The following is a 24420-nucleotide window of genomic DNA, read 5'->3' as shown; positions in this document are numbered from 1 at the left end:
TTCTTCTGGACCTTCTATTCCTGTCACCAGAGCAGCAGACTAGGACTGCCAGTGCCTCAGTTCACACTCTTGTATCTTAGTTTAAGCTGCCAGGAAAGGTCATTTTGGGCTAACACTGTTACCTATGGCAGCTGAAGGACAGACACCGGTCCCATTTGGGACTGGGGGCCAGGAAGGCAGCCAAGGAGAGCTGTATTTCAGGCCYCTGCAGCACCCACCAAAGCTCCTCCGTCAAAGCCTCCCAACCTACTTTTTAACCATGTCAGTGCTGCGGAGTGCAATTTTAATGCTTCCCAATGCTTCTGGTTGATCCCTGTGCAAGTGGAAGGTTTCCAGTGGAATAAATCCACTAAAACAAAATGGAGAATGTTTTGCTGCMGTCCATGGTCGTGGCATACACAAGGTTAAACCACAGTGGTAGTATTGGGTGTAACTTGTTTGATTTTCCTCAGGAAAGGAAACTGGGGGATGTAGCTACTGTTGCCCATTTTGACTGATATGATTAGACAGAGCTTTTGTGTCTTTTTCCACTTAAGAGGAAAAAATCAATCAGAGCCAAGCAATTTTTCTAATGCAGTCTTGTTTGTTCATTAAAGTTGTGCAAAGTCCATTTTTCCCCCGAAGCATAAGACTCAAAGAGCAGAAGGCAGATTCCTTGCTCCCAGCTCCAGCTTCAGCTCGCCAGAGCCCCATCCCTTCTCCTCAGCCCATCTCACTGCAGTTGCCATCAGTGCCTCTCACGCTTCTTTTCTGTCTTCTTTCTCACTCTGTTGCTTTTCTCTCTCTTTCTTTTAGGCTGTAGACAAATATTCACTTTCCAGACAGCAGAGGCAGTTAAATTGTGGCCTCCTACCTCATGCCTTTTTCCAGTTTCCCAACAGCAGTGATGAAGGACGCCGTGTGAGAAGCATAGTAGTCCTCCTCACACAAAGTCTCCCAGGTTAATTTCAGAAAGGCAATTCAGAAAAGGGCTAATTCTGCCCAGAGAAGACTTGGGCATGCTCTCACATACCATTTCTATGGCAGGACAAGACCATAAATCCCAGCTGGTAGGTGGTATCAAACAGCTGAGGATGTAGCATCTGCTAATGGCATAGCTAGAACTGGAAGGAGAAATTTATCTACACAGTTGGAGACACACTAATTCCTTTAAAAAATTATAACCGACAAATTCCTTTCACCCATATGTTCCCTTGTTTTGGGTGACTGTTTCCATTACCTGGTTATATAAAGGGCTTTATAATTTCTCTATATAAATATAAATATGTACATACACGCGCACACACACACACACACACACATATATGTATATATAGCTGCTGTACTTATTTCGGCAAGGTTTGACCCACACAGAACTGTATCAGTGTTCTTTTTTGTACTCGTCAGTTCACTCTGGCAAGGCTGAAGACATTGAATACCCATTAAAGAGGACCAATCAGGGGATTTTTACATGCAAAAGACCTGTAAAACTGTCCAGGCTTGCTGACTGGGTTTTAGAAAATATTTATTCTCTCTGGATCCTTCCTTCCTTGATAGAGATCTTAGTATTATTCTTTGATGGAACCTGACTTGTTTTAAATATCGTGAGGTTTTTGCCCTCAGTTCTCCAAGGAGAAAATATTCGGCTTTCTTTCAGGTAGTCAGTAAAATACACAAAGGATATGTTAGTCAAAGAACAAAAAAACTCTGTTAAAACAAAGGACACTATTGTATGAGTTGAGTCCACTTTACTCTGGGATTGTTTCATCCATCAGTAACACAGATGAGTTTCTAAGAAATCCCTGGGTGTCTAGTACATGGAAAGAAGTCCATTTGTTCTATGGCTCAGTTTCTTATTTTTCTGAAGCACAATAGAAAACCCATTTGCTTCATAGCTTTCCTCTGACAAAGAACAAACAAGCTTTTGTTATGTTGTTGTTTAAGCTTTTTATACATTATGATGCCTTTTCAAGTTGCTGTTCTCCACCACACATCTACAGAGAGAAATAGAAATGCAGCATCATTTCACAATACTCGCAACCTCAGAACTGGAAACAGAAAACAGAAAAAAAAACTTCTCTTAATTCTGTGTATACATTTTAGTTGAGTTAAAATCAGGATGAGTTGCCTAAAGAAAAGACATAATTCTGTGCACATAAAGAGCTGAGAAAGGTTTGTGGGCCTTCGTAGAGAGCAGTAGAGAAGAGACAGACCGTCTTAATACAAGACAGAAGGTGTGAGCACCTTCAGGACAGTAAGACCAAAGGCCCTGAGGACTRGGAGAAGCTTGCCTGGTCCCAGCTGGAGGAGGCTATGCAAGAAGAGTGTTTTGATTTATCTCTGGAAGCCAAGTACAAGTGTTGTATTTTCTAATGCATCTTTCACCTTTTCTGACAATTGATCTGACTTGGTGAACACTTTTCAAATTATTGTAAAGATTGCTTGTAGATCTTGGCATCGATCTAGTYCAGGTAGGAGTTTGTACTGGGAGTGTGTGTGTAGATAAACCTGTAGGATTGTGGAAGAGGCGTTCATGTTGATCTTAGACTCTCATGCAGTTTTCTGCCTAGTTCTGGCTATGTTTTGGAGATACTATTTTGCTTCTACTCACATTGAAGCCCCTTTGAATAACTGTCTGGATAAATGAAAGTCGTAGTTAATAAGAAGACAGGATCAACATTAATAACAGAGTTTTTAATGCAATAAGTAAGTTGGTAAATGTTGGAGTGTCACGTGTCTCACTTCCTTGGCCAGTGACACAGAYGGTCTGTTTTACATGAATGTCTCAGGCTATGTCACTGGAGGAAAAACTCAGGCCCAGACATCTTTCCATGGTCACAAAAGTCCTCCCCTTTTCAGCTAATCCTGAAATGACAGAGTCATGAAGAAAAAWAATTGCTTGGTGTTTCAGAGCTGCAAAGAGATATCTGACTGCCTGGAAATCTTTGCATCTTCCCTAAGGCAGGCCAGTTTCTGTAGAAACTGTCATCTTGTCARCTGGGGTCTCCGAGATCCCTAATGCAGTCAAGGAGCGGCTCGCTGTGCACACGACACAGCACAAGCACCCTAGGGTACAGGCCACTGACGTTTCGCCCTTACTCAGTTGTGCCCGTAGCTCTGGTGGCAGGTGAGCGAAGTGTGTGCTGTCAAGCTGCATGARTGTGGTAGCTGTGTCACCAGATACCCAGTGGTGCTGCTGTGTGGAAAAAGAAAAAAAAAAAAGTGGTTACTGCATTAATATAGYGAAAGCCATGTTCTTTCACCAGGGCAATCAAGGGTGGTGATGGTACAGCACAAGCAATGCTACGTTCAGAGGACTTCCAGCAGCCTGGAAGCTGGCTGGTGGGAGCAAATGTATAGTAGCGCCTATATTTCAGATCAGGAAGTAAGGTTGCACAAAATGTGTTTATTTAAAAACTGTCTAGTGAAACCATTCCCTTTTCACTTACATATCTGATGTTTTTTGAGAATCTCAAAGCTAATTTTGAAAGTCACCAGAACCCTGCAAAGCATCTTCCTCTGTGCTTGTCTTAGATAAAGCATACTGGGCCAGATGTTTACTGGAGCTCATTTTGGCACTTAGTTAGGGCATGATTTGCAAATGTCCTCTGAATGCAGCACCTCCTCTTGTGATGCAGATGTCTACATTTTCAAAAGCAGGTAGCATCCGCTGTTTGGAAAAGGCAGCTTTCCTCTTTTGAAAATCAGGCTAGAGTTTAAGAGTACGTGAGAATGCTTTCTGAAGAGGAAAACCAGAAGTGTCAGGTATCACAGTGAAGCTACAGGGGATATTCAAGGAGGCAGAATGACAATTTTGCCCCTGCGGCCACTGTAGCATGGGAATAAAGAAACTGTGTATACTGCAGTCAGTCAGAATTGAAGAGAAATATCTACTACAGGTGCTGCAAGTGCAGCTCCTCCTTTGCTATTTTGTCAGTCAAGAGTCAGGCTAGGTCACAAGTGCACTGGAGAGAGGGACTATCAGGGTGACAGACCATTACGGTGGAGGAAAAAAATTGTTCTAGCCTGTCCTACTAGACTGCCCAGGGGACCAAGTGACGGGAATTTGGGAGTCTGTTCACGGCTCTGAAAATGATTTGTTGTGTGGTTTGCAGCAACTTGTCCATTTAATCACTGCATCGCAGTTGGTGCACACATTAAAATAAAAAGCATGCCTATTTAGCGGAACTGTTTTGAGATTTATAATTATACAGCATGTTGTAAACTAGAAGCATTGCGTATCGTCTACTGCGGCTATTATTAAATTACTAGCAGACTGCTTCAGATTATGTTATTTTGAGTTTTAGGTCAATAGCTGAGACTATTTTTGGTTTGGTTTTTTTTTTAGGCACTATATATACTTTTATATTCCTGCATTATTAGCAGCTGCTTAAAATTTTCCACAGCTCTAGATATTTCCTTTCCTAAGAAAATATAACAGGAGAAAGAATCCAGAATATATCACTTGCTACAGTAGCACAGTGATAATAATACTTCATCTAGTAACAGAAATACTTGCTGCAGTACATTTTTCTGATTTGTACCAGGCAGGTAGATCCTGAGAGGCACACATTTATGTAACTATGTTAACTTCACAAGAGCTACATTAGCTTACTCCAGCCAAGGAAATCGCCCTGAATATCTTCTTGTATGTTAGAGTTGTTGGTTGACTGGGACATACCACATTTAGTTGCTGTGGTTCTATTTATGAGGAGTCATTCATCCTGGATTTTGTTGGATTTGAGACCATCTCTACTAAACTGGGTGAACAATATTACTGTAAGGAAAGATTGCTAGATTTTTTTTCCACTTACCTATTTTTTTCCCTTCGTTTATTCAAATGCCAATAACAGACATATACCTCCATCAGCTCCCAGTTTTAATTTCACTTGTCACACTGCTGCTGGTATGGAATTGAATCACTGATATGGCTCCAAATGCACATGTCAATCATAGACAACCACTGGCCATCATTATCAGTGCAAATGCATGTCAGTTGTGATGTATATTCAAGTATGCCCTACATGCCTTACAGCTGATGATACATTAAATTCTAGACATGTGCTTAAACCGTGTCACTGTAATTGAGTCATGAAAATGAATGCAAAAGCAACCAGGCATTTATTTCCATTAAAAAATCTTTTCTTCTTCTTTGAAAAGATGTTTCCCTATTAATGGCACTATTGTAAATCTATGTTCAGTGCCTAGTTATTACATAGAACTAATCACATTTAAGGTTGGAAGTCTTCAAATTCAAAGCCAATAACGGAAGTGTGAATTTCTGAAAATGCCAGCTCAAAAGCACCAATGCGTTTTTCTAGCAATGAGAAATTCATGCTAAAATACTTCCTTTACTCCTAATGAAGTTGCTAATAGAATGAGTCTTTTGGCATTTATTGTGCAGTTGGATTTGAGATTGCAAAATACAGAGACCTTTCTTGTATTATTATGTAGCTATTTTTTATTTCATATTTATCATTTAAGTCTACGAAATGTGAGTCACTAAGCAGTGCTCTCAACTGGGCCAATGACTGAGGCTCTTTGAGTGAAATATATATAGGTGGTTAGAGTGTTGATGAGAAGTCAATGCCAAGCTAACAGCATGCAGTGTTGTCATTTAAGCAGCAGGTGCAATGTTTTTCTGAGACCTGCTGCTTTTAGACCAAAATGTTTTCATGCCTCGCTATATTCTCTGATAATGCAAAGAATATATGCCTCTGCTGAATACAGAAAACTGATGTATGGATGGGATTTCTTTCTAGCATAGGAATGGGCAGTCTGGCTACGTGACCTTTAGCCACTCTCTTGGACTTCACAATACCATGGCCCAGAGAGTCAAGTGATTACCAATAGGCTCAGCTCAGTTCTTTCCTGACAGTATCAGCCTATACATTTTCATTTCTGACAAACCCACCTGACAAATAATGCCTGTTCATTTATCAGCAGACATGCGAGCATATGACGCTATTATGAATGTATGCATTTTTGTGTCAAAGATGTAATTTCAAAACTATTATTACWTAAAAACTATTCAGGCTTTTTGATTTCTAAGTGACACTTGTAATTCCTGTTATTTATGAGCAAACAAAACTATAGGCATAAAAAAAGGGCCCACGCCTTCTGAATATAAACTAATTACTGCTCCATCTGGTTTTGGCAGATAGTCAGCATGACTCTCATTTTCACAGGGTTTGAGTTGTCCTTGCCTAGAATGATGATTAAGAGAAGAATTTAAAATATTAATTTGTTTAAAGTGTAGAAATTGCTTGTTTTATGCTCAGTGTTGCCAGGCGGTATCTTACTACACTGTGCTTTGTTTATTCCAGATAATTGATAAGAGCAAGAGAGACCCCTCTGAAGAAATTGARATCCTCTTGCGATATGGGCAGCATCCAAACATCATTACTCTGAAGGATGTGAGTAGCCTTTGAGTTCTTCAGCATTAAACAGTTCTTATTTTAATATCAAGCTCACCTACTACTCCATAGCTGGAAGAATTTCCAGTTCCAGTTGTCAGTTAAAGTTAAAACTAGACCCATTGACAAAGAAAGAACATGACTTTAACAAATTACTGAATAAAACTTGAAAAGACGAGACAGGCTGTATATTCTCCAAATACTGTTTAACCAGCTATAGATAAAACCAAAAAGCCGCAGTGCTGGAGAGCAACAAAATGTATTTGTTTTGCCAATAAGTTTTAGAAGTGAGATCTCATCAGTCTGCTATTTCAGAGTAAATTGTTCAACACACACAGTGGTGCTGCTGGTCAGGGGAGGTTCTGTTTCTTCAGAAACAGCAGTTCCTACACAGCCTGTGGGGTCTGTTTAATTGAGAAGAGAACTAACAAGGCCGCTSCAGCTTCCTTTGATGGTGTTTTAGTGCCGAGGAGCCTTTACACTTGACTCAATCAGCCTCAGAAGACAAGAAGAGCGTTTCTTTAGTATTTTGTATGAAGAATTGTCTTCCTTGTGTCAGATTCATAGTTTAAAGACCAAAATCTTATTTGTGCCAGTGGCTATTACTTTATCATTCAGATCTTAGAAAAGTATAAAAAAAACTTCTAATCACATGTCATCAGAAAAGTCTCACCAGTTCCTTAGTGTTGGAGAGTATCTTAAAGTCTGTATAAAAATGCTTTTATGTTCCTTCCAAAAACGTTTAGCACTGATGACTGTAATACTATCTGTTATTCCAGTCCAAATAAAAGATTGTGACATGAAAATGGCCATCTTCCAGTTTAGACAAAAATGTCTTTTACCCCATGCTGTTGATGTAGAAGGTAAATACATTTTGCAGCTGATGTCAACAATGCTGATGTCACCAGAATTACAAACATAAACTATGTGATATCATTGGGAGTAAGTCTTGGCCAAGAGTATAATGCAGTTCATTTAGCTGATCATGAGTCAGAGGGAAATATTGATATTTAAAATGGCAAATGTTACCCTGTAGAACTGGAAAGAGAGAACATGACTGAGAAGGAGGCTTGGGTAAGAGCCAGCAGACATTTCAAGCTGTGTGAAGTGGTGCTGCTTTTAGCAATTTGGTCTACTCTGTTGACATGATAGTAGAACACGAAAAATACATTTCTGTGCAGACAAATCAGCAAGTTGCTACAGACACGGTAAAACAGTGACGATTAAGTCATACCGTAAAGTTGCCTTTCCTGTTGGTAAGTATAATAAGCAGATTCCCCACATGAGCTCATGCTTTCTTCTTGCGKATTTTGCTCAAGCAAGTCAATACTGTGACTGAGGAACCAACCTTCACCAAGTTAATGAATCCAGAGCATACACTTATTCTGTTACTCTTCCAGGTCTATGATGATGGGAAGTACGTGTACCTGGTGATGGAGCTGATGCGAGGGGGCGAGCTGCTGGACCGCATTCTTCGGCAGAAATGTTTCTCAGAGCGAGAAGCAAGTGCTGTGCTATGTACCATCACTAGGACTGTGGACTACCTGCATTCACAGGGCGTAAGCATTGCTTTTTTGGTTCTCTGGATCAGTCTTCTCAAAATCTGGCTTCTAGGAAAAGCAAATAGCTGCGATTTTGCTTCTCTGAAGCATAAATATGTTTTTTCCTCAAAAAGTATTGAAAGAAATACGTGTTTAATACTTTTCCATTCATATAATTACATTTAGTTTGTGAAATAGGGTCATAAGCTTTTTAGCCATTTTCCAACTGATTCGCAGTGTGTTTAAATGACATTTTCTTCTCCAAATTACACTGGTTTTCAAGCCCAGGTACCTTGTTGAGATATTACTTGTTTACTTTTTTCTCAAAATCATTATTAAAACATCTGATTTTTTAACAAAATTTCAAACAGGATATCCGAATAAGCAGATAGTGAATCAAATGTTCAGTTTCCAAAACTAAGTGTCAGTTGTGCAGCTGATTGGAAGGGTTTCTTACAAGCTGTTAGAAAGCTGATTTTTAACATTTGAGCTTTCTACATAAAGCAATTTGAAAAAAAWTCTTTTTCTACTTTTTGGTGACAAACAGTTTGGGTAGCTAGTGAAATAGCTGCTTCTTTTTCACTTGCATAGTTAAAACAAGTTCATGTTGTGCTTCGGCTTGTACATTTTTATGATAGTTTTTCAGTGTTCATATAATCAATAAAGGCCGTGAAAGAAATGCGGTGCCTCTAGTAAAACACAGCAACTTGAAGCTGCATAGCTACCCAAAGGATTTTGTGAAGGGAACTGAATAAAAATAATCCCTCCCTTCAGATGTGAGCACTAGGTGACACCAATAGTTTTAAAACGTAGAAGAATGCAAACATTAAATCAAACTGGCACAGTTTGGCCAGTAAGTACAACATGCTGCAGTCACAGGCGACTGTGCAGTTCTTGCCCCATTTTAAGGGGTTCCAGAGCATCCAAGGAGGATATGTTGCATTTGTACAGCAGTCCTCTGCAACAACCCTCAGAAAAGCCCATTAGAACATCTGCCTCTGTCTTAATATATCAGCAAAGGTTGCAGAACATGCTCTTTCTGATCTTAATAGACTTTAACTTTCTTTTTTTTCATTTACCTGACCTTCCTAAGCAACCTGTCTCCAAACCATAAGTATTTTAAGCAACAGCTCTTGACCTGCCTCAAACAACAAACCAGAAATYTAAAACTATGGCAACAAACCCTGGATGCTCTGTATCCTCCTGTCTTCACTTGTTACTGACTGCTTTCTTGTTAAGGTGGTGCATCGAGATTTGAAGCCAAGTAATATCCTCTACATGGATGAGTCAGGAAACCCCGATTCCATTAGGATCTGTGACTTTGGATTTGCCAAACAACTGAGAGCAGAGAATGGGCTGCTCATGACTCCGTGCTACACCGCCAACTTTGTCGCCCCTGAGGTATGATCGTAAGCTGTGACTAATGGGTATGGCAGAGAAAGCAATCTTTTGTCCCTCTCTCCCTTTTTCTCCCTGCCTTCAAAAGAGGAGCAAGCAGAAATCAGGTTACAAATGCTTTCACAGCCTCTACCACCATCACTTTCCTATTCCTGTCAGTCTTCTCAGRCCGCTAGTTTTTCTCCTGACAGAAGCCAGTGTCTGTCTGGGACTGACTTACACAATACTTTGACATATTGCTGGAGGATAAATACCATCTTTAATCTAGCTGCTTCTCCTAAGACTGCTTCCTCTTCAGTGCGCCGTCACAACAGAATAAGGCTTATAAAGGAAATCTTAATATCAGGAGTAAGAATCCAAAGAAAACTCCATGGATGAAATCCTTACTGCATTGAAGTTGTTGGGAGCTTTACTGATGACTTTGCTGAGCTAAAGAAGCGCTTCTCCTCCTAGGCTTTTCTAGCGCTGTCCTCCTCCCCCTGGTATGTTATACTCCATAACTCCCTGTTATGGAGTATGGAGGTATTAAAGTAAAGATAAGAAAGYTATTTGGGCCTTAAAATTCTTCTCTCCCAGGCCTACCTGTTTGTCCTTACTCTTGTTTTGGAGATAGTAGCTGAATTTGTTTGTGGTGTCAAAGCCCTGGACTTTTTTTCTTCTATACCGATTTCTTACATGTTTATTCTATGGAGCTGCTCGTGGAGCAATAGACTGTTTAAAYAGTGGATCAGAACTGACCTATCTTCCTCTGCTAAACTGCAATACTTTGTGGTTCCCATCCCTCCTAAGCCTAAATATCTCTCAGTTGCCCTGACAACACCTGTGTGAGACAGGAAAGTGCTACTTCTTGTTTTTCTAGGTGATTAAATGAGACAGACTAAGCAGCTCGCCCCAAGCAAGTGGAGAGCTGGCTCCGTGTCACTGGCTCACGCTGTTCCTTTCCTCACGGCACTGGGCTTTGCTTCCCACAGCTGTTTGARTGTTTTTTTCTGTTCACTGTATATTACACTTGAGCCCTTCCTGTCTGCTTCCTTCCAATGAAGTACCAATGGGTGAATTTCTTGGCTAATTGTCCATTTGTTGTAGTGATGTAGCAGCAGTTTTAGTATTTGCAATATACGTGGTTCTTAAAAAAAATATACAAAGCTATTGCCGTTTAAAACTTTGCCCGTCCTCTACTATCAAATATCAYTTTCTTTCAGTTGTTACTGTTCAACAATTTTTTCCTACCCAGCACTCCCCTCCATCCAATGTTCAGCTGTGCAGTATGTAACTGCAAAGCGAAACAKGGAATGAACTTTCTGTATGTGGTCCTTGTGATACCAAAAGATATAGATATCATAGCCCTSCAGCATCAAAAAGAGAATTTATTAAATTTAGGCCATTGCCAGGGGTCAGTATAAATTCAAAACAAATCTTTTCTCAGTAGAAGTCTACCACTGACAAATCAGTTTGATTTGTTATTTAATTGTTGTTCATTTAAATTTTCATTCTAGAGACTGGAATGAGCTGTTTAAAATTTATCAAAATAAATAAAAAATGTTTTGTGTCACCATAGCAGTTCAATTTCTAACCCAAAAATTAATCATACTTGTAAGAATTAAAATACTGAGATTTTCTCCAAGATACAACGTCCCTAAGGYGGGTGTAGGTATTTTTCATGATGGGCTATTTTGTATAGATCCTGTAATCACAAATGTTGCCAGGTTAAACTGTAGTGATTTGAACCGAAAACAAAAATCACACTCCCAGACGTTTGCACTGAGTAACTGAGGTCCTGCTAATGCAGGGAACGTTGGAGATCGATTGAAACCTTACCAGAACTGATGGAGAGATTGCGTAGAGCTTTAACTGCTTTTACATTTTGCCTGTGATACACTGCTGCCCTCCAGCCTGGACTTGGCTTAGGTGCTCCGTCTCGGCCCCGCTGCAGTATCTGCAATATGCTTATCGCAGAAGCCAGACAAGAAGGTAGGAAGTCAGTTGAGCTGATGACACAGGAGGACAGTGGCAGAGGAATGATGACATGTTTACGTACTTAAATCTGCCTTTATTTTGGAAACATTTAATCTGGGATTTAGAGGAGAACGTCAGAAACGATGGAAGCGGTCTAAGGGAAAGAAGCAGTCTGCCACCTAGCGCGAATAACGTTGTTTGCAAAGAGTGAATAGCGAGGTTCGGTCCGGAGGAAAAACACAGCATCATGTTTCCCTACTAATGCAGTAGGGTCCTTCTGGATAAAGTAAGAAGCCTTTGTTCAGATTTAATCCAGATACCAGGAAGAACTACTGTAGTGGCGTCTGAAAGTATAAGGTTTTTTACTATCTTTCATACTTTCCCTGCTTGTGTCACAACTGCAAGCAGAATGTAGCTGAGAAAAGCCTATTTTCAGAACACTGTTAATCCAGTAATGCAAAACCCACAGAGGTAAGAGGGTTTTGGACAAATATCTGAGCTGTTATCAGAACTGAATGAACCCGGCTGAAGACTGATCCTTGTCAATGAAATGCCCTGTCGTGTGTGGAGCAAAGAGCCAGTTCAAACATGTTATTTCAAATCCCACTGAGTTCTCTAGCTGACTTAACACCCTTCGTACATGGTATATTTTTCAGCTCCCCTAAGAGCAGGACACCACTGCATGTTTTGCAAAGCTCTTTCACTGGCTGATTTGTTTTTAAGACAAATGCCTTGTGTTGTTTGATAGTATCTAGCCACTAAACCAAATACTAATCTTTTTGACCAAAGTTTCCAATGCTTGCTCCTGCCAGCCAAGTGTTCTTGATTTAACCACCGAGCTGCATAGACCTGCTAGACACATTTTAAAATAGCAGTGACACTAGCTATTAACCCCCATTAGATACTGCTTTCATTCACGGGCTTAAGTTGCTGTTGATGGAAAGTGATCGCCACCAAGGCCTTCCCTAGACACTGCCACAGAGCGAATGTACCTGTTATCTAGCAGCGTTCCTGCATCCGCGTACTGAGTAATAGTGGAACACAGTGAAACCTGCTGTCTGTCACCCCCCTGTCCCTTGTTTTGGATTTGTGTAAYCCCTGCCTTAATACCGTGTCCCACTGCCATCATCGCTGCCTCATTTTTCTGTCATTTGCCTTTGATTGACTTAGTTATCCTTGATTATTTGAGGAAGGAAGTGATGACGATGAAAATCTAACTGGTCAAGGGGCAGCAAGAATGCCCACACTCACAAGTAGATGTTGGGCATTCAATCTTGCGGGTGAAGCAAATGAATTTGACAAATAGCAAAGCAAATTTTCTCATAAAAGTCAGTGTATAGAGAGAGGGTGAATGCAGGGACTTAAGAACCAGACACAGTTAAAATAGCCATAGAGAGTATATATGATGTGCAGGAGAGAGAGGCAGGAGCAGGATTACCAGAATTGTTGACAGGAAGAAATGATGGCTTTTTGTCCATTTTTTTTCAAGGTAACAAATGTTCACTCAGCAGCATACTTGGCAGATGGTTGCTTTACTACTCATTATTTGTAAAATCTGTTGAGGCAACACGTTTTCTGGTCTTGTGTTTTTGTTTCTCTCTCTCTCTCTCTCTCTAGCAGTGCTTGATTTTTTTGCAGTAAACTTCAAAACAGATGAAATCACCACTGAGTAACAAGGCTTCAGTTCAGAAAAAGATTTACTGAATGTGTGCGCACCTTTCACAAAAGATCTACTGATCCATCAGAAGAGGACAAAACTCTTCTGATGTGTCAAGATTGAAGTTAAATAAACTTTTTAAGGAAATGGAAGCCATAGAGGTGGTCCATGACCTTTTCTGAACCAAATAGAAATGAAGTTTTCCTCCATCTCAGCAATACTGGCTCATTTGGGGACTTCACTTTCACGTGGACCTGCAGTGACTCAAACAGGCATTTCTTCTGGTACACATTAGCATAAATGAAATCCAGATTATACTCTTACTGCTCCAACTCTCTATCCTGTACCAATATTGAGCAGATTTCTGGCAGATCTCTGCTGAGTACCATACAGTTTGTTTTCCCCACAGGGAAAAGTGATCATGTTCTCGATGGTATCTGTTAAGCCTAATCTAAATGTGACTGCTTTTCTTCATACAGAAGTAAAACACAGAGTAAGCCTTTAGGTTATCTTTTCAGTTGTCATACGTCTTCACTAGTCTGACATTAAGTAAGAGTTAGTGAGCATCCATATACTATATCAGATCCAAATAAGGTCCAGACGTTTATCATTGTCACTCAGGCCTATACTTGTTGCATCCCTAGTGTTTTAAGTAAGCTCTGCTTTAGGAGATTATGCTTGAAGTTATTAATTAGCTTACTTTAAGGAACATATTTTAAAAAATGAAGCAAGCAGGGGAGTTTAGTTTGCTTTGTTGCTTTGAGTGGTCAGAGAGACTCCTGGCACCTCCAAMAAACTGCGTTCATCTGTCACTGCAGAGGTCACAGTTACGCTGGGCTTGCACACTAACTAGCTATCTCCCACCTGGGTCTGAYCTCACTCGCACTCCACTACCAAACATCTGGCTCCCAGAACAGCCATCTGCTCGATCCAGATACAAGGGCAAGCTCTGAAAGTGTCAGCAGTTCGCAACCACAAATCGGTGCTCATGGAAGCCCAGAAGCTAAAAATTGAGGAATGTGGGTTAACCTATTTTTCTCTTGCTTTCTTTGACATAGGTTCTTAAACGCCAAGGTTACGATGCAGCTTGTGACATCTGGAGCCTGGGGATCCTATTATATACGATGCTGGCAGGGTAAGTGAAGAGATTGTCTTAGAGCAGCAGCCTCCAGTGGGCATACTTCAACACTGCGTAAGGCCAGAAAGGAGTCATAGATACAGACACTGAATTGTCTGAGCACCTTTGAGAAATGTGCTTAGTTGTATAAGGCAAGAAAATAGATGCCAAGATCTAGAGCTAGGGTAAGTTTTTCAAAAATACTTAAGTATCTTTGACACTTTACAGGTAGCTTCGGTCCTTAACAGCCTTTGTCCTATAAGTTTTCACTGAGATTTCTAAAAGGCTCAGYCACTTAAGCAGTATGAAAGTTTTATGCTAGAAGAGTAATGTTAGAAGCCACATATTAAGAGCCCAAATATGTTCATCTTCTCCATAAGAGAAGATGTATTCATTTCTGTTCCTACATGTATGTATTCTCTTCAGCTTCATTCTTCTTCTGTTCTTATTATTGAGGTACCTAAACATCTTTAAATATTTTTTTTTAAAAAAAAGGTCCAAACAATKTTTTCAGATGCTATTTGGAAAATATACTGCAGAGAGGGGAGAAAGTAAATAGACCAGCATGAACAGCAACAGACAGCAGAAATTTTTTACTGGGGATACCAGAAAAAAAAACTCCCAATGTGTTGGCTAACACTAAGTACTGGCAGAAAAAAGGCTCAAAGAAAGAGAGATTGAAATAAGCAGAGAAGGATAAGAATAAGATGCAGGAGTGAATGGGAAACTCAGTGTGCAAACCCAATTTGGAGTTATCAGGTCCCTGAAAACATTGAATTTCACTTATCTTGCTGGCTGCAGGGTATGGTACGTGCACATTTGTTGTAACTAAGTGCAGCTAGAAACTTTCCACTGATCTCTCACGACTTTTAAATCTACTTCATGATCACTCCATGAGCCATGGAAAGAAGCTTGGATTCTTTCCCAGATTTATACAGAAAACAGTTAGATCTTGTCTTCCTGTTACTTGTGTCTCTTGCCTCATGGATTACAGAAAARGTGCCAGGAGTTTCTATCCCATCCCTGTGTACAAGTGTGTCCARCATTAGCTGAAATACAGTGTGACTCACTGGAACCGGCTCCCYGACTGTCATGATCTCTGAAAAACTTTTTCTGCTTTGCTAATGCCATGGATTTGCGGTGATATACAATCAGAATCAGTAAAATAAAACCAACACATTAAAACAACATACCAACATCAGATTGTCTGACTGATTGTAATAATTTTTTTTTGTTTTAAAATGTGATCCTAAAAGGAAACCCAAATATATTTGAATTTGAAATACAAATTGTACAACTTAGTGAATATTAACTTCCCCAGCAGATGCTATTAACTTGTARCTCACTTTTTTCTGCACTTAGGAGAGAAAACTAGAATAATGCAAGTAGGTGATAGCTGCTTGCTTTTTAATTGCCATCACTGTGTTTAGGGACGTCCTTGTTCTTCCTTTTGAGAGCTGGAGGGCAGTTGGCATGGTGAGCAGCGAAGTCTCATGATAGTCTCAAGAGTACTGCTGCTTTAGTGAGGACATGCTGCAGTTATTTAGATAGAYGGGTACCTAATCCAAACTAACATAATCTCTTGGCACAAAAAGACAGTGCTAGCAATAGGAACCGACTATGACCTGCATCCAGTGCTTTATTCGCTTTCTATCACCACTGTGAGCAGAGAGTGCTGGTACGCCAGGGACTAGAGCAGCAGTCCGGGATCCTGTTAATGCAAGTGTGGACAGACTCGGGGCTTTAGCCGGTGCTTAACTCTCTGCACATCCTTTCGGACAGTTATGGACTGGAATAATATTCTCTCTCTCTCTCCCTTTGGGTTGAACTTTTGTGAAATCTAAAATGTTTTTGAAAAWTAGAAAATATTATTAGTGTGAGGAATCTAGCAGATTATTACAAACCAGGTGGGTGAGAAGCTGTGGCCCAGCCAAGAGGGCTGTATAGCAATATAAAACCAAACTAGCAAGTTTTCGGAAGAGAAAAGGCAGATGGAAGGAAAAGTCTAAAATCTAGAATACCCAGTTCTCCTGAACCTACACAACTGTTCAAGAATGCAGAGTAAAATTTTGCCTGGTAGATTTTAGTCAATTGCAAAATCTCATCATTTGTCACTTGATGAAGGAAAACTGTGTGCCCTGTGCATATGGCCCACTGTAATTTTTAAAGCTGGGTACATGTTACTAGTACTTACTGAGTGGTTAGATCATTTTACAGATTGTTTGTTTAGCCTGACAAAATCACACATTATGATTAATAAAGGAGGGCAAAATAGAGTATAATTTTTTTTCCTTTTCACTGTCTCAGATCCGAGTTTTTCTCCTTTATTATTTTTATTCTTTGTTACCATTATCAAGGTTCTTTTCACTGACAATAAAACCTAGTCAAAAGGATTAAAGAAAAAGTAGAAACTTATTTTTAACAAAAATAGGCCATTCCTTAAAAATGAGGGAAAAARGGGGGGAAAAATAGAAGGACAGAACATTGTTTTCCTATGCAGAATAATTTTATATGAGGAATCATTGCATTCTATAGTTTGAGTGAAGATTAAGCAGCCCTTTTCTGTGGTCTGTTCTAGAACCAAATTTCTGTTGTTATCAGTGATAGTTAGCATTAGATCCTAGAAATTATACACCTGCAAATTACAGGTTTTTCTTGTTGTTGTTTTTTTTTAATAGATTTACTCCTTTTGCAAATGGACCAGATGACACCCCAGAAGAGATTCTGGCCAGGATTGGCAGTGGCAAATATGCACTTACAGGGGGAAACTGGGATTCAGTATCTGATACTGCAAAGGTCAGCAGACACTTCTCAGATATTTTTCTTGTTCTCTTAAATGAGCTGGCAGCCTGGTAAACTCAAGAGATAGTCAGAAGCATTATTTCTCARTGCCTTATGAAATAAGAACATGCTTGTTTATGTTTAAACTACTCTGCTTGAAATATTATATTAGGAATTTTGGTAGTTTATTCATTAAACTAAAGCATAATACAGCACCCTGTTAAAATAGTGCAGAACTTTTTGATTCAACTCAACTTTTAAAATAACTGTGGGTTAATCAATGCCTTAAACACATGATCTGTTCTGAATCATCCTTCTCATGATGAAAAGGTTGGTTAATCACAAGCAGGAAATTCATAAACTAGCACTTTTAATTCCTGTGCTGCCCACAGTTCAGACTGCCTGTCTGTCAGAAAGGCTGGAAACCCCAGGAGCTGGGTGGGTACTGAGACTTTTAGGCTTCAGGCTGTGCTCTAGCCTATGGGATAGGTAGATGAGCAGGAAGCTTCCAATGATGGGCAAATTTCCAGTTGTCCGGTATTAAACAGAAACTTTGACAGGATTTTTACATTCCCACAAGCATTTCAGTTTTAACTGGTAGTTCCCGATGGAACAATACTGACATATTTCATCACAAAACTTTAGGGAGGTGCAGTAAYTTGTTCATCTTGCTACCAACACATATGAATCTCATTATCACACAGTGAGATTTTTATCAACTCTGCAGTTTTGAARTTAAGATGTTCAGGTGTGGTAGAACTGATCTTACTGAATTTTAGCCACCTGCATGTTAGATTCCTGTTTTAGGCTTGTCTTGTAAGCATGCTTTGGAGTCAGTGGAGAGATGCCTCYGGTTGGCATCCTCTCTAGCTAGAATTATTCACCCCTACAAAGTCATCAGTAATTGTTAACACTCACTCAGTAGGCTGAATACTATTCCAGATTATCTTTTAGCTAGACAGTCAGCTGAGAATTGAACATTACACTTGTAAATTTTGAAAATTGGACTTTACACTTAAAAAGTATAAAGGGTATCTAAAAGCATCCCCCTTTCCATTGGTATGCTGGTGATGGCACTGCCACCGGGAAGATCTTAGTAAAACCTTGGCTGGTATTAATTACTTTTTCCCTTTTGCTGTTTTCTTTCTTTCAAACTCAGGATATTGTGTCTAAGATGCTTCACGTAGACCCTCATCAGCGCCTCACAGCAGTCCAAGTATTAAGGCATCCATGGATAGTGAACAGGGAGTATCTGTCTCAAAATCAACTCAGCAGACAGGATGTTCACCTGGTGAAGGTATGTCCTACACTCTTGAATCTTCTTTTCTTGGAGAAAGAACTGTGATTTGTGTAAATATCRTGAAAAGAGAGACAGGACTCGGGAAGACTGCTTGCCATAGAGGCCAAATTTAATAGAGCACTGTATTAGCAGTCCAGCTTTTTGACCCATCATTTGCTCAACTTTCAGCTGCATTGTCATAAGCTGGTGGGACTCTGTGCGTGCAGCACTACCATCTGATTCGGACACTCAGCTGTTGCCAGCCTATACAGTGTTATCATCTCATGAAAATTGTCCATTCACCCAGGGGATTGAATAGGAAAATGGAGGGGAAAAGCATTAAAGAATTAAACTTCATCCCAGCATTTTCTCTTTTTTATTTTACAGGGTGCAATGGCAGCCACTTACTTTGCTTTAAACCGAACACCTCAGGCACCAAGGCTGGAGCCTGTATTGTCCTCCAATTTGGCTCAGCGGAGGGGCATGAAAAGACTTACTTCAACCAGGTTGTAGCAGTACCCTCAAAATGTCTCTTTGAAAACTCACAGTTATTATTTGAGAGGTTCATCTTCACTCGGTTAGTAGAACTTTTTTGGACAACTAGCACATGAAATCACCAGAGCAAGCAGAAGCCCAGCATAAGGCAAAGTTCTCCTTTGCCCCATCATTTCTTTTACATTCCAGACAGGATCCTGAGTTTAACAGCTTCTCAAAGATGTGCCAATTTTGCCAGTAGCTCTATTTCCTTACCGAGAGAAAGCCAAATAAAGTAGGTGCATTCCATCCTTCCCACTCTAGAAAATACTATTTTTGAGTCCTTAGGATGTTCTGTGAGAACATAGATTTCATTTTATTTCTCAAGAAAAGCACCTTTTGCTCTGAAGAATGCAGTTGGGTTTGAACGTTCAACTGCTGCAGCAGGCGGTATGAAGAAGTGGCTCGTGCCAGTCACCAGTAAACATCTACTGATCTGCCGCAAATGGAGATGTCCCGAAAGAGTGAAGGCTGTGAAGACGCATATATAATACTTTACTTGAAACAARTGCTATAATGAAGGATGGAGAGTTGTGAGTGGTGAAAATACCTTGTGTTTTCAAGAAATCTTTTGCACTTTGCACCTGCCCTCTATGGAACAGAGTCAGTCTAGGGGCATGTGCCATGAGCCCTGACTTACACAGAGGTTGGGCCCTCTGAGAGCAAAATATCTCTGAGAAACATGGTCATCTGAGAAGGTTACTGGGACTTATGAGACTGTGCAAAAGCATTCACTCAAAATGGTGTGAGTAGGAGCCTATGGATCAGGAGGGGAAAGGTATCTGGTCTTGACTACATCCTGTCAGCACACAGGAGGTCTAGGAAAGCTAGATGAGAGAGCTGGAAAGCTAAACAGACAAGGAGAGGCTTGGGTGAGTCAAAGGACAGCAGGCAAAAAGACCCATGGCAATGTAGCAGGGAGCATCACTGAAGGGAACTAACATGCACACGCTTAGGGTCCAAACTGGAATTCCTTTTAAAAGTGCCAAAAAGTCATTCTTTTGTGGTTTTTACTGTAGAGTGTAGGTGGATTGATGGGCTGAAGAGGGTCAAGTGGATTAGCGCAGCTGTCCTCCCACACCGCCCACTGCGTCCGCTTGAGATCTGCTCTGGCTGCCCAAAGCTGCTATGCTGAAGCAACCAAGGCCATGGTGGGTCATCACCACCTGCCCTATCCTGGCTGCTCACCTGAGTCCTCCTCGGTCACAAAACACTCAGCATYGCTTCCTGGCTCTTCTGCTCTAATAGAGCTAAATGCCCTGTGTTATGTGTGTGCAAAGAGTACCCACTTCTGAAGAGTCCAGCTAATTGTGTAACAAGCTTTAATATTACTAAACTAGGAGAAGAAAAAGGAGAATACCGTGCTTATATACATACATAAATATGTGTGTATGTATGTATTTGTGTGTGACAAAAGTTCTGTACCCCAATATCTGTGTTTTTCAGGTATAGGGAAAAAAATCTTAGCAAAATCGATCTTTTCTCATTCTCTTATTTCAAAGAAAGTAAGCAAGGTTTGTGATGCTGAATGTGAAATCTTTTTTTATTTTCTTTCTTAACCATCTTGGCTTATACTGGTCACAAGCTGATCGGGATTCTCTTTAGTGCTTTTGTTAATTTTTGTTTTCCAAGTGAATGTTGTCACCTCAAATGCTTTGTGGGAGCAGCTAATGTGCTGTTTTTTCCTATTGTGAAGGGAAAGAAGAAAAATGTGAACATGGAATTTTGTATACTTGGAGATTTTGATTTTTCTTGTTGGGCAGTTTGTGCACGTTGGTGCTGAACTGGACTCACCAGATCATTGCCTCAGAGAGTCCAAGAGAACAGGAGTTGGCATTTGCTATAGCAATATGCTTCCTAAAACTATCTATATTCTCATGTTGATCTGGACTTTATGCTTRTTTGCATTAGTCTATTTTTAAATTTAAATTTATTCTTAATAATTTAAACCAATATTTAATGTTCAGGTTTATGTGCTGTGCACACAGGAATGCTGCAAAGCAGCTCCTTAAAGCCTTTCTCTTTTTTTAGAATAGTCAATGCTGTGAAGATTCACACAATGAATAAATTGGCTTGAATTGGTGTGTGCAAACATGCACAGATGTTTGCCCATGTTTCTATACACAGCAGCCCTTATTCTCTRCTCTGGCTAAGCTGGGCTCAGTATCAGCTTTTTGCTGCCTTTATGCCTTTCCTCTTGTTAGAAGTTAATTGAAGACATATTTCTGCTATCAGCTCGCACTGAAAGGCTAACCCAGAGGCATGAGATCCTGGGTGATGCAGATATGCACTGGCCAGGTCTCTTCTCTCTGGATTTCTATCTTGGAGGAAGGCAAGTTAGGCACAAAGATGCTAAGGCGTATCTGGAGGGTGAGCTGGATTTTCTAAGGTCCCAACTGATTTGTGCTATTTCAAAAAAAAATKTATTTTTAATGGTCAATGTAATTGTATTGTATATGGGCAGAAAGAGTGTTGTTTATAGTATGTACAGTTTTTATCTCTTTCATTGCTTAAGTTTGCTTTCTCTTCATAGCAAATGGCAACAGCAAATTTATCAACATTTGATTCCCTGTTGATACACTCAGTCTTAATTTTTAAAACTTTTTTTTAATCTTAATATTGTCATAGGCCAAGCTTACAGGATGCTACTCCTCCAGAAGTTTAATGGTTTGAGTCTATTCCTGAATTCGCACTTTCTAACCCACTAGCTATTAACCATACAAATATTGGGCCAACTACAGAATGTTGTATGTTGATGCTCATTAGTTATTTTACTTTATAAACTTATAAATGAGATACAGTGATTTTTGCTTATTAAGATTTTCTTGCTGATGTATCAATATTTATGCACATGTGTGTATATGTAAGTACATATGCAAACAAGTGCTATCCCAGCTTGTCCAAATGACAATACAAGGGCGGTGAGTGCTTGAAGTGATGCTTCAAGGAAGTTTTGTCTGTGGTATTCTTGGAAATCTCTCACTGAAAACAGCATTCGTTACGCGGGGTGCGGGTAGGCCTGCACCCAGCAGGCAGCTGTGACCAGGGGGGAAGTGATCCCTTCCAGCCTTGTCCGTACCGCGCTGCACATCCCTGCAGTCCTCCCGGCAGGCATCCCCCCACCCCGCAGCCTTGCCTCTGGATGTGCTCCTGGGAGGTCGTCCTGACCTAGTTCGGTCAAGGTGAACCTAGTTCAACCATTTCCACAGTCAGTCTTGCTGATCCAGCTCCCTTGGACTGAAAYCCAAGAGCCATCAGCAGATCCAAGGGACAGTCACTCCTGGCAGCAGGGGAGGAATAAGCATTTTGCACTCACTATCCCAGACTGAGAGCAACCACCACTTCCCCCAGCACAGCTGGACCCAGAAGATGCATGTGCCTGGCCTAATTACTGCTACAGCTGCTTTTGTACCAGCAGCTCCTTTCCAGACTCCTTGCTAAAGTACAGCTCAACAATATTCTCAGCATTTATTCATTCTGGGAGAAAACTTAACTGAAAAAGGCTTAGCCTCTCTCTATATACACAAGAATATTTTTAATCTTTAGGGACTTTTACAAAGTGTTATGTTCTAACTCCTGTAAGTCTGAAAATCACTTTGAATTAGATAATACCATCTTGCTGGCAATTAGTCCACAAAGTGACCTAGTGCCTTAGGCTATTAAAAAATAACATAGTTAAATTTCTGAAGCGTCAAAGTGTGCAAAGCAATGACAGTCCAAGGAATACTAGAGCATGTGTGTCACAGACGTAGTCAGCTCATCTGGAGAGCCGCTCCGAAAGCTGTCACTCAGCTCAGGAGAGCGGAGCCAGCCAAGCACCTTGCAGAACTGGGGCTAGGGCTTTGCAGAAGCAGAATAGCCCTGATGCAGTGAGAAGAGGTGCACCCGTTCCTGCACAGCACCACAGCTTGTGAGTGTGGCAAAGGAGTGGGAGACTGACCCTCACCCCAATCCCTCATAATTTTGTGCCTGTTTAAAATCTGCTTTTTAAAAAAAATTAAAAAAAAAGCAAGTTTTAACTGCAGCAAGCGGTTATAAGGCCTGACTTCTATATCAGAACACAAGTGGTCCTCACAGGCACTTTGTAAGGAATCTCTACATCTAGGAGAAAAAAAAATAAATCCTAATTTGCTTTTCCAGAAATTAGCTAGAGCAGCTCCCCGAGGATTCCCCAGGGTCCTGGGAACAAGCCAGGTGCAGAGATCCAGCCGAAGTGGCTCAAGTGTGTGGACCATGTGTCCCTGGGCTTCACCTAACCTTGGCTAGTGTAATACTAGGACTCTTCTCAGCCCGACTTATGATTGAACAGCTTCTAGACTATGTTTGGAAGGCACAATAAATCTGTTGACTTAGAGGGTGGATCAGACTCCTACAAATCAGCATGGGGATATTTTAGGGACAGGCCATCTTGGTTTTGCCTGCTTAGTTCAGTGCTCTCTCTAACAGCTTGTACCAGGCTCTGGTACCTCTGGATAGATGGGCTTCAGTCCAGTGTGGCCATTGCTGTGTATCTGTGATATGAAGTGTGTCAGGACTTGGGTCACTAACTAAACCACTCCCGCCCCCAAATCTAAATCCCACAAAGGTTTCTTATGCCTCTGATCCACAGACAGTGCAGGATGGTATATGCTAGTCCTAATGCTGAAAAAGGCAGTCACTTTCTTTTGACCGTAGCTGCTCATTTGTGCCTTTGAACTTCCCTTGTCYGTCCTAAGGCAACGTAAAGGCTTGTGCATCACAAGCGGCTGGGGGCAGCAGAAGGCAGCACCATCTTTTTTTTCAGCAGCAGTGGATTAAACATTAGTGTGGCTACAATTTTGTCATCACCTGTTTTCCTCTGGTGTTTCTGATGTAGCTTGGAGACAGGGCAATGCATGATTTTGTTTTTGTACAGAAGCAGGTTGAGAATACTAGGTTTTGCACACAGAGGTGCAAGGCAAGTCCAGGTTTCTGAAAATTTGCTGCAAGCTCATGTAAACTTCCAGGAATCAGAAGGGGTAGGGTTACAGATGACATGCCACAGAGAAATAACAATGATTGTGCATATTATTGCCACCATTGAGTTTATAAAGAAGATAGGAAAAACCCTGGATTTGTTTTACAGAGAAAATTCCTGTGTTTGTGGAGTGCTACAACTTTCTAGTGCCCCAGTAGGACTAAGATGGGCAAATTATAGAAGATAAAGCAAATTATCATAGCAGGAAAGCAGATAGTGTTCACAGGAAAATGATTTTCATCCAGGTTTTTGAAGCTATTTTTTAAGGTGTATAATGAAAATGCCAAAGCAAATAATTGGAAGCAACGTTCTCTTGTTGAACATCTGCAGAGTGCTCCTTTAAATAACAGCCAAGTGAGCTCCAGGGTCACATAGCTGAATACTAAAAGATGGATAAGCGACACAACTGGGCAAGCCAGCTCAGATACTCCTTAGATTAAAAAAAAAAAAAAGAAGAAGAAAGAAAAAAAGAAAAAAGGAAAAGGAAAAGAAAAAAGAAAAAAACCTGGAATATTTTAATACGGTGCATTTATGTAGATCATAACAAAGAAAAATGTGCAAGCCCACTTTCTTTTCTCTTTTTGAAGTATACATCAAAATCCTGCTAGAAGTGTGTCTTCCTTCCTCCTAGCTGACTGCTGTCCTAAAACTGAGACGTTGTAGCTCACCTGCTTCTGGTGCCCCAGTCACTGTGGGTGCCCAGATGCACAGTGCCTGGCTTGGCTCCCATGCTCCACAGCTGCCTACAGCAGGCAAGAGTACTCAT

At 40.6% G+C, this 24420-nt stretch overlaps 1 protein-coding gene across 1 annotated transcript in view; it reads left to right on the top strand.

Moving 5' to 3' along the window:
- RPS6KA2 (ribosomal protein S6 kinase A2) overlaps positions 1–24125 on the top strand; it is a 184436-nt gene extending 160311 nt beyond the window's left edge. The window contains exons 15-21 of the mRNA XM_085315438.1: positions 6306–6395; positions 7796–7954; positions 9176–9337; positions 14006–14082; positions 16743–16860; positions 18005–18142; positions 18512–24125. Of these exons, the coding sequence (XP_085171564.1) occupies positions 6306–6395; positions 7796–7954; positions 9176–9337; positions 14006–14082; positions 16743–16860; positions 18005–18142; positions 18512–18637 (870 nt within the window). The 3' untranslated portion in view covers positions 18638–24125. The remainder of the gene's footprint in view (positions 1–6305; positions 6396–7795; positions 7955–9175; positions 9338–14005; positions 14083–16742; positions 16861–18004; positions 18143–18511) is intronic.
- Positions 24126–24420: the final 295 nt, after the last annotated feature.

Source organism: Rhea americana, unplaced genomic scaffold (genome assembly GCF_003343005.1).
Source record: "Rhea americana isolate MKP2758 unplaced genomic scaffold, rheAme1 scaffold_43, whole genome shotgun sequence".
Lineage (NCBI taxonomy): Eukaryota > Metazoa > Chordata > Aves > Rheiformes > Rheidae > Rhea > Rhea americana.
The sequence above is the reverse complement of the archived record's forward strand: the minus strand, read 5'-3'. Positions and strand labels throughout refer to the sequence as shown.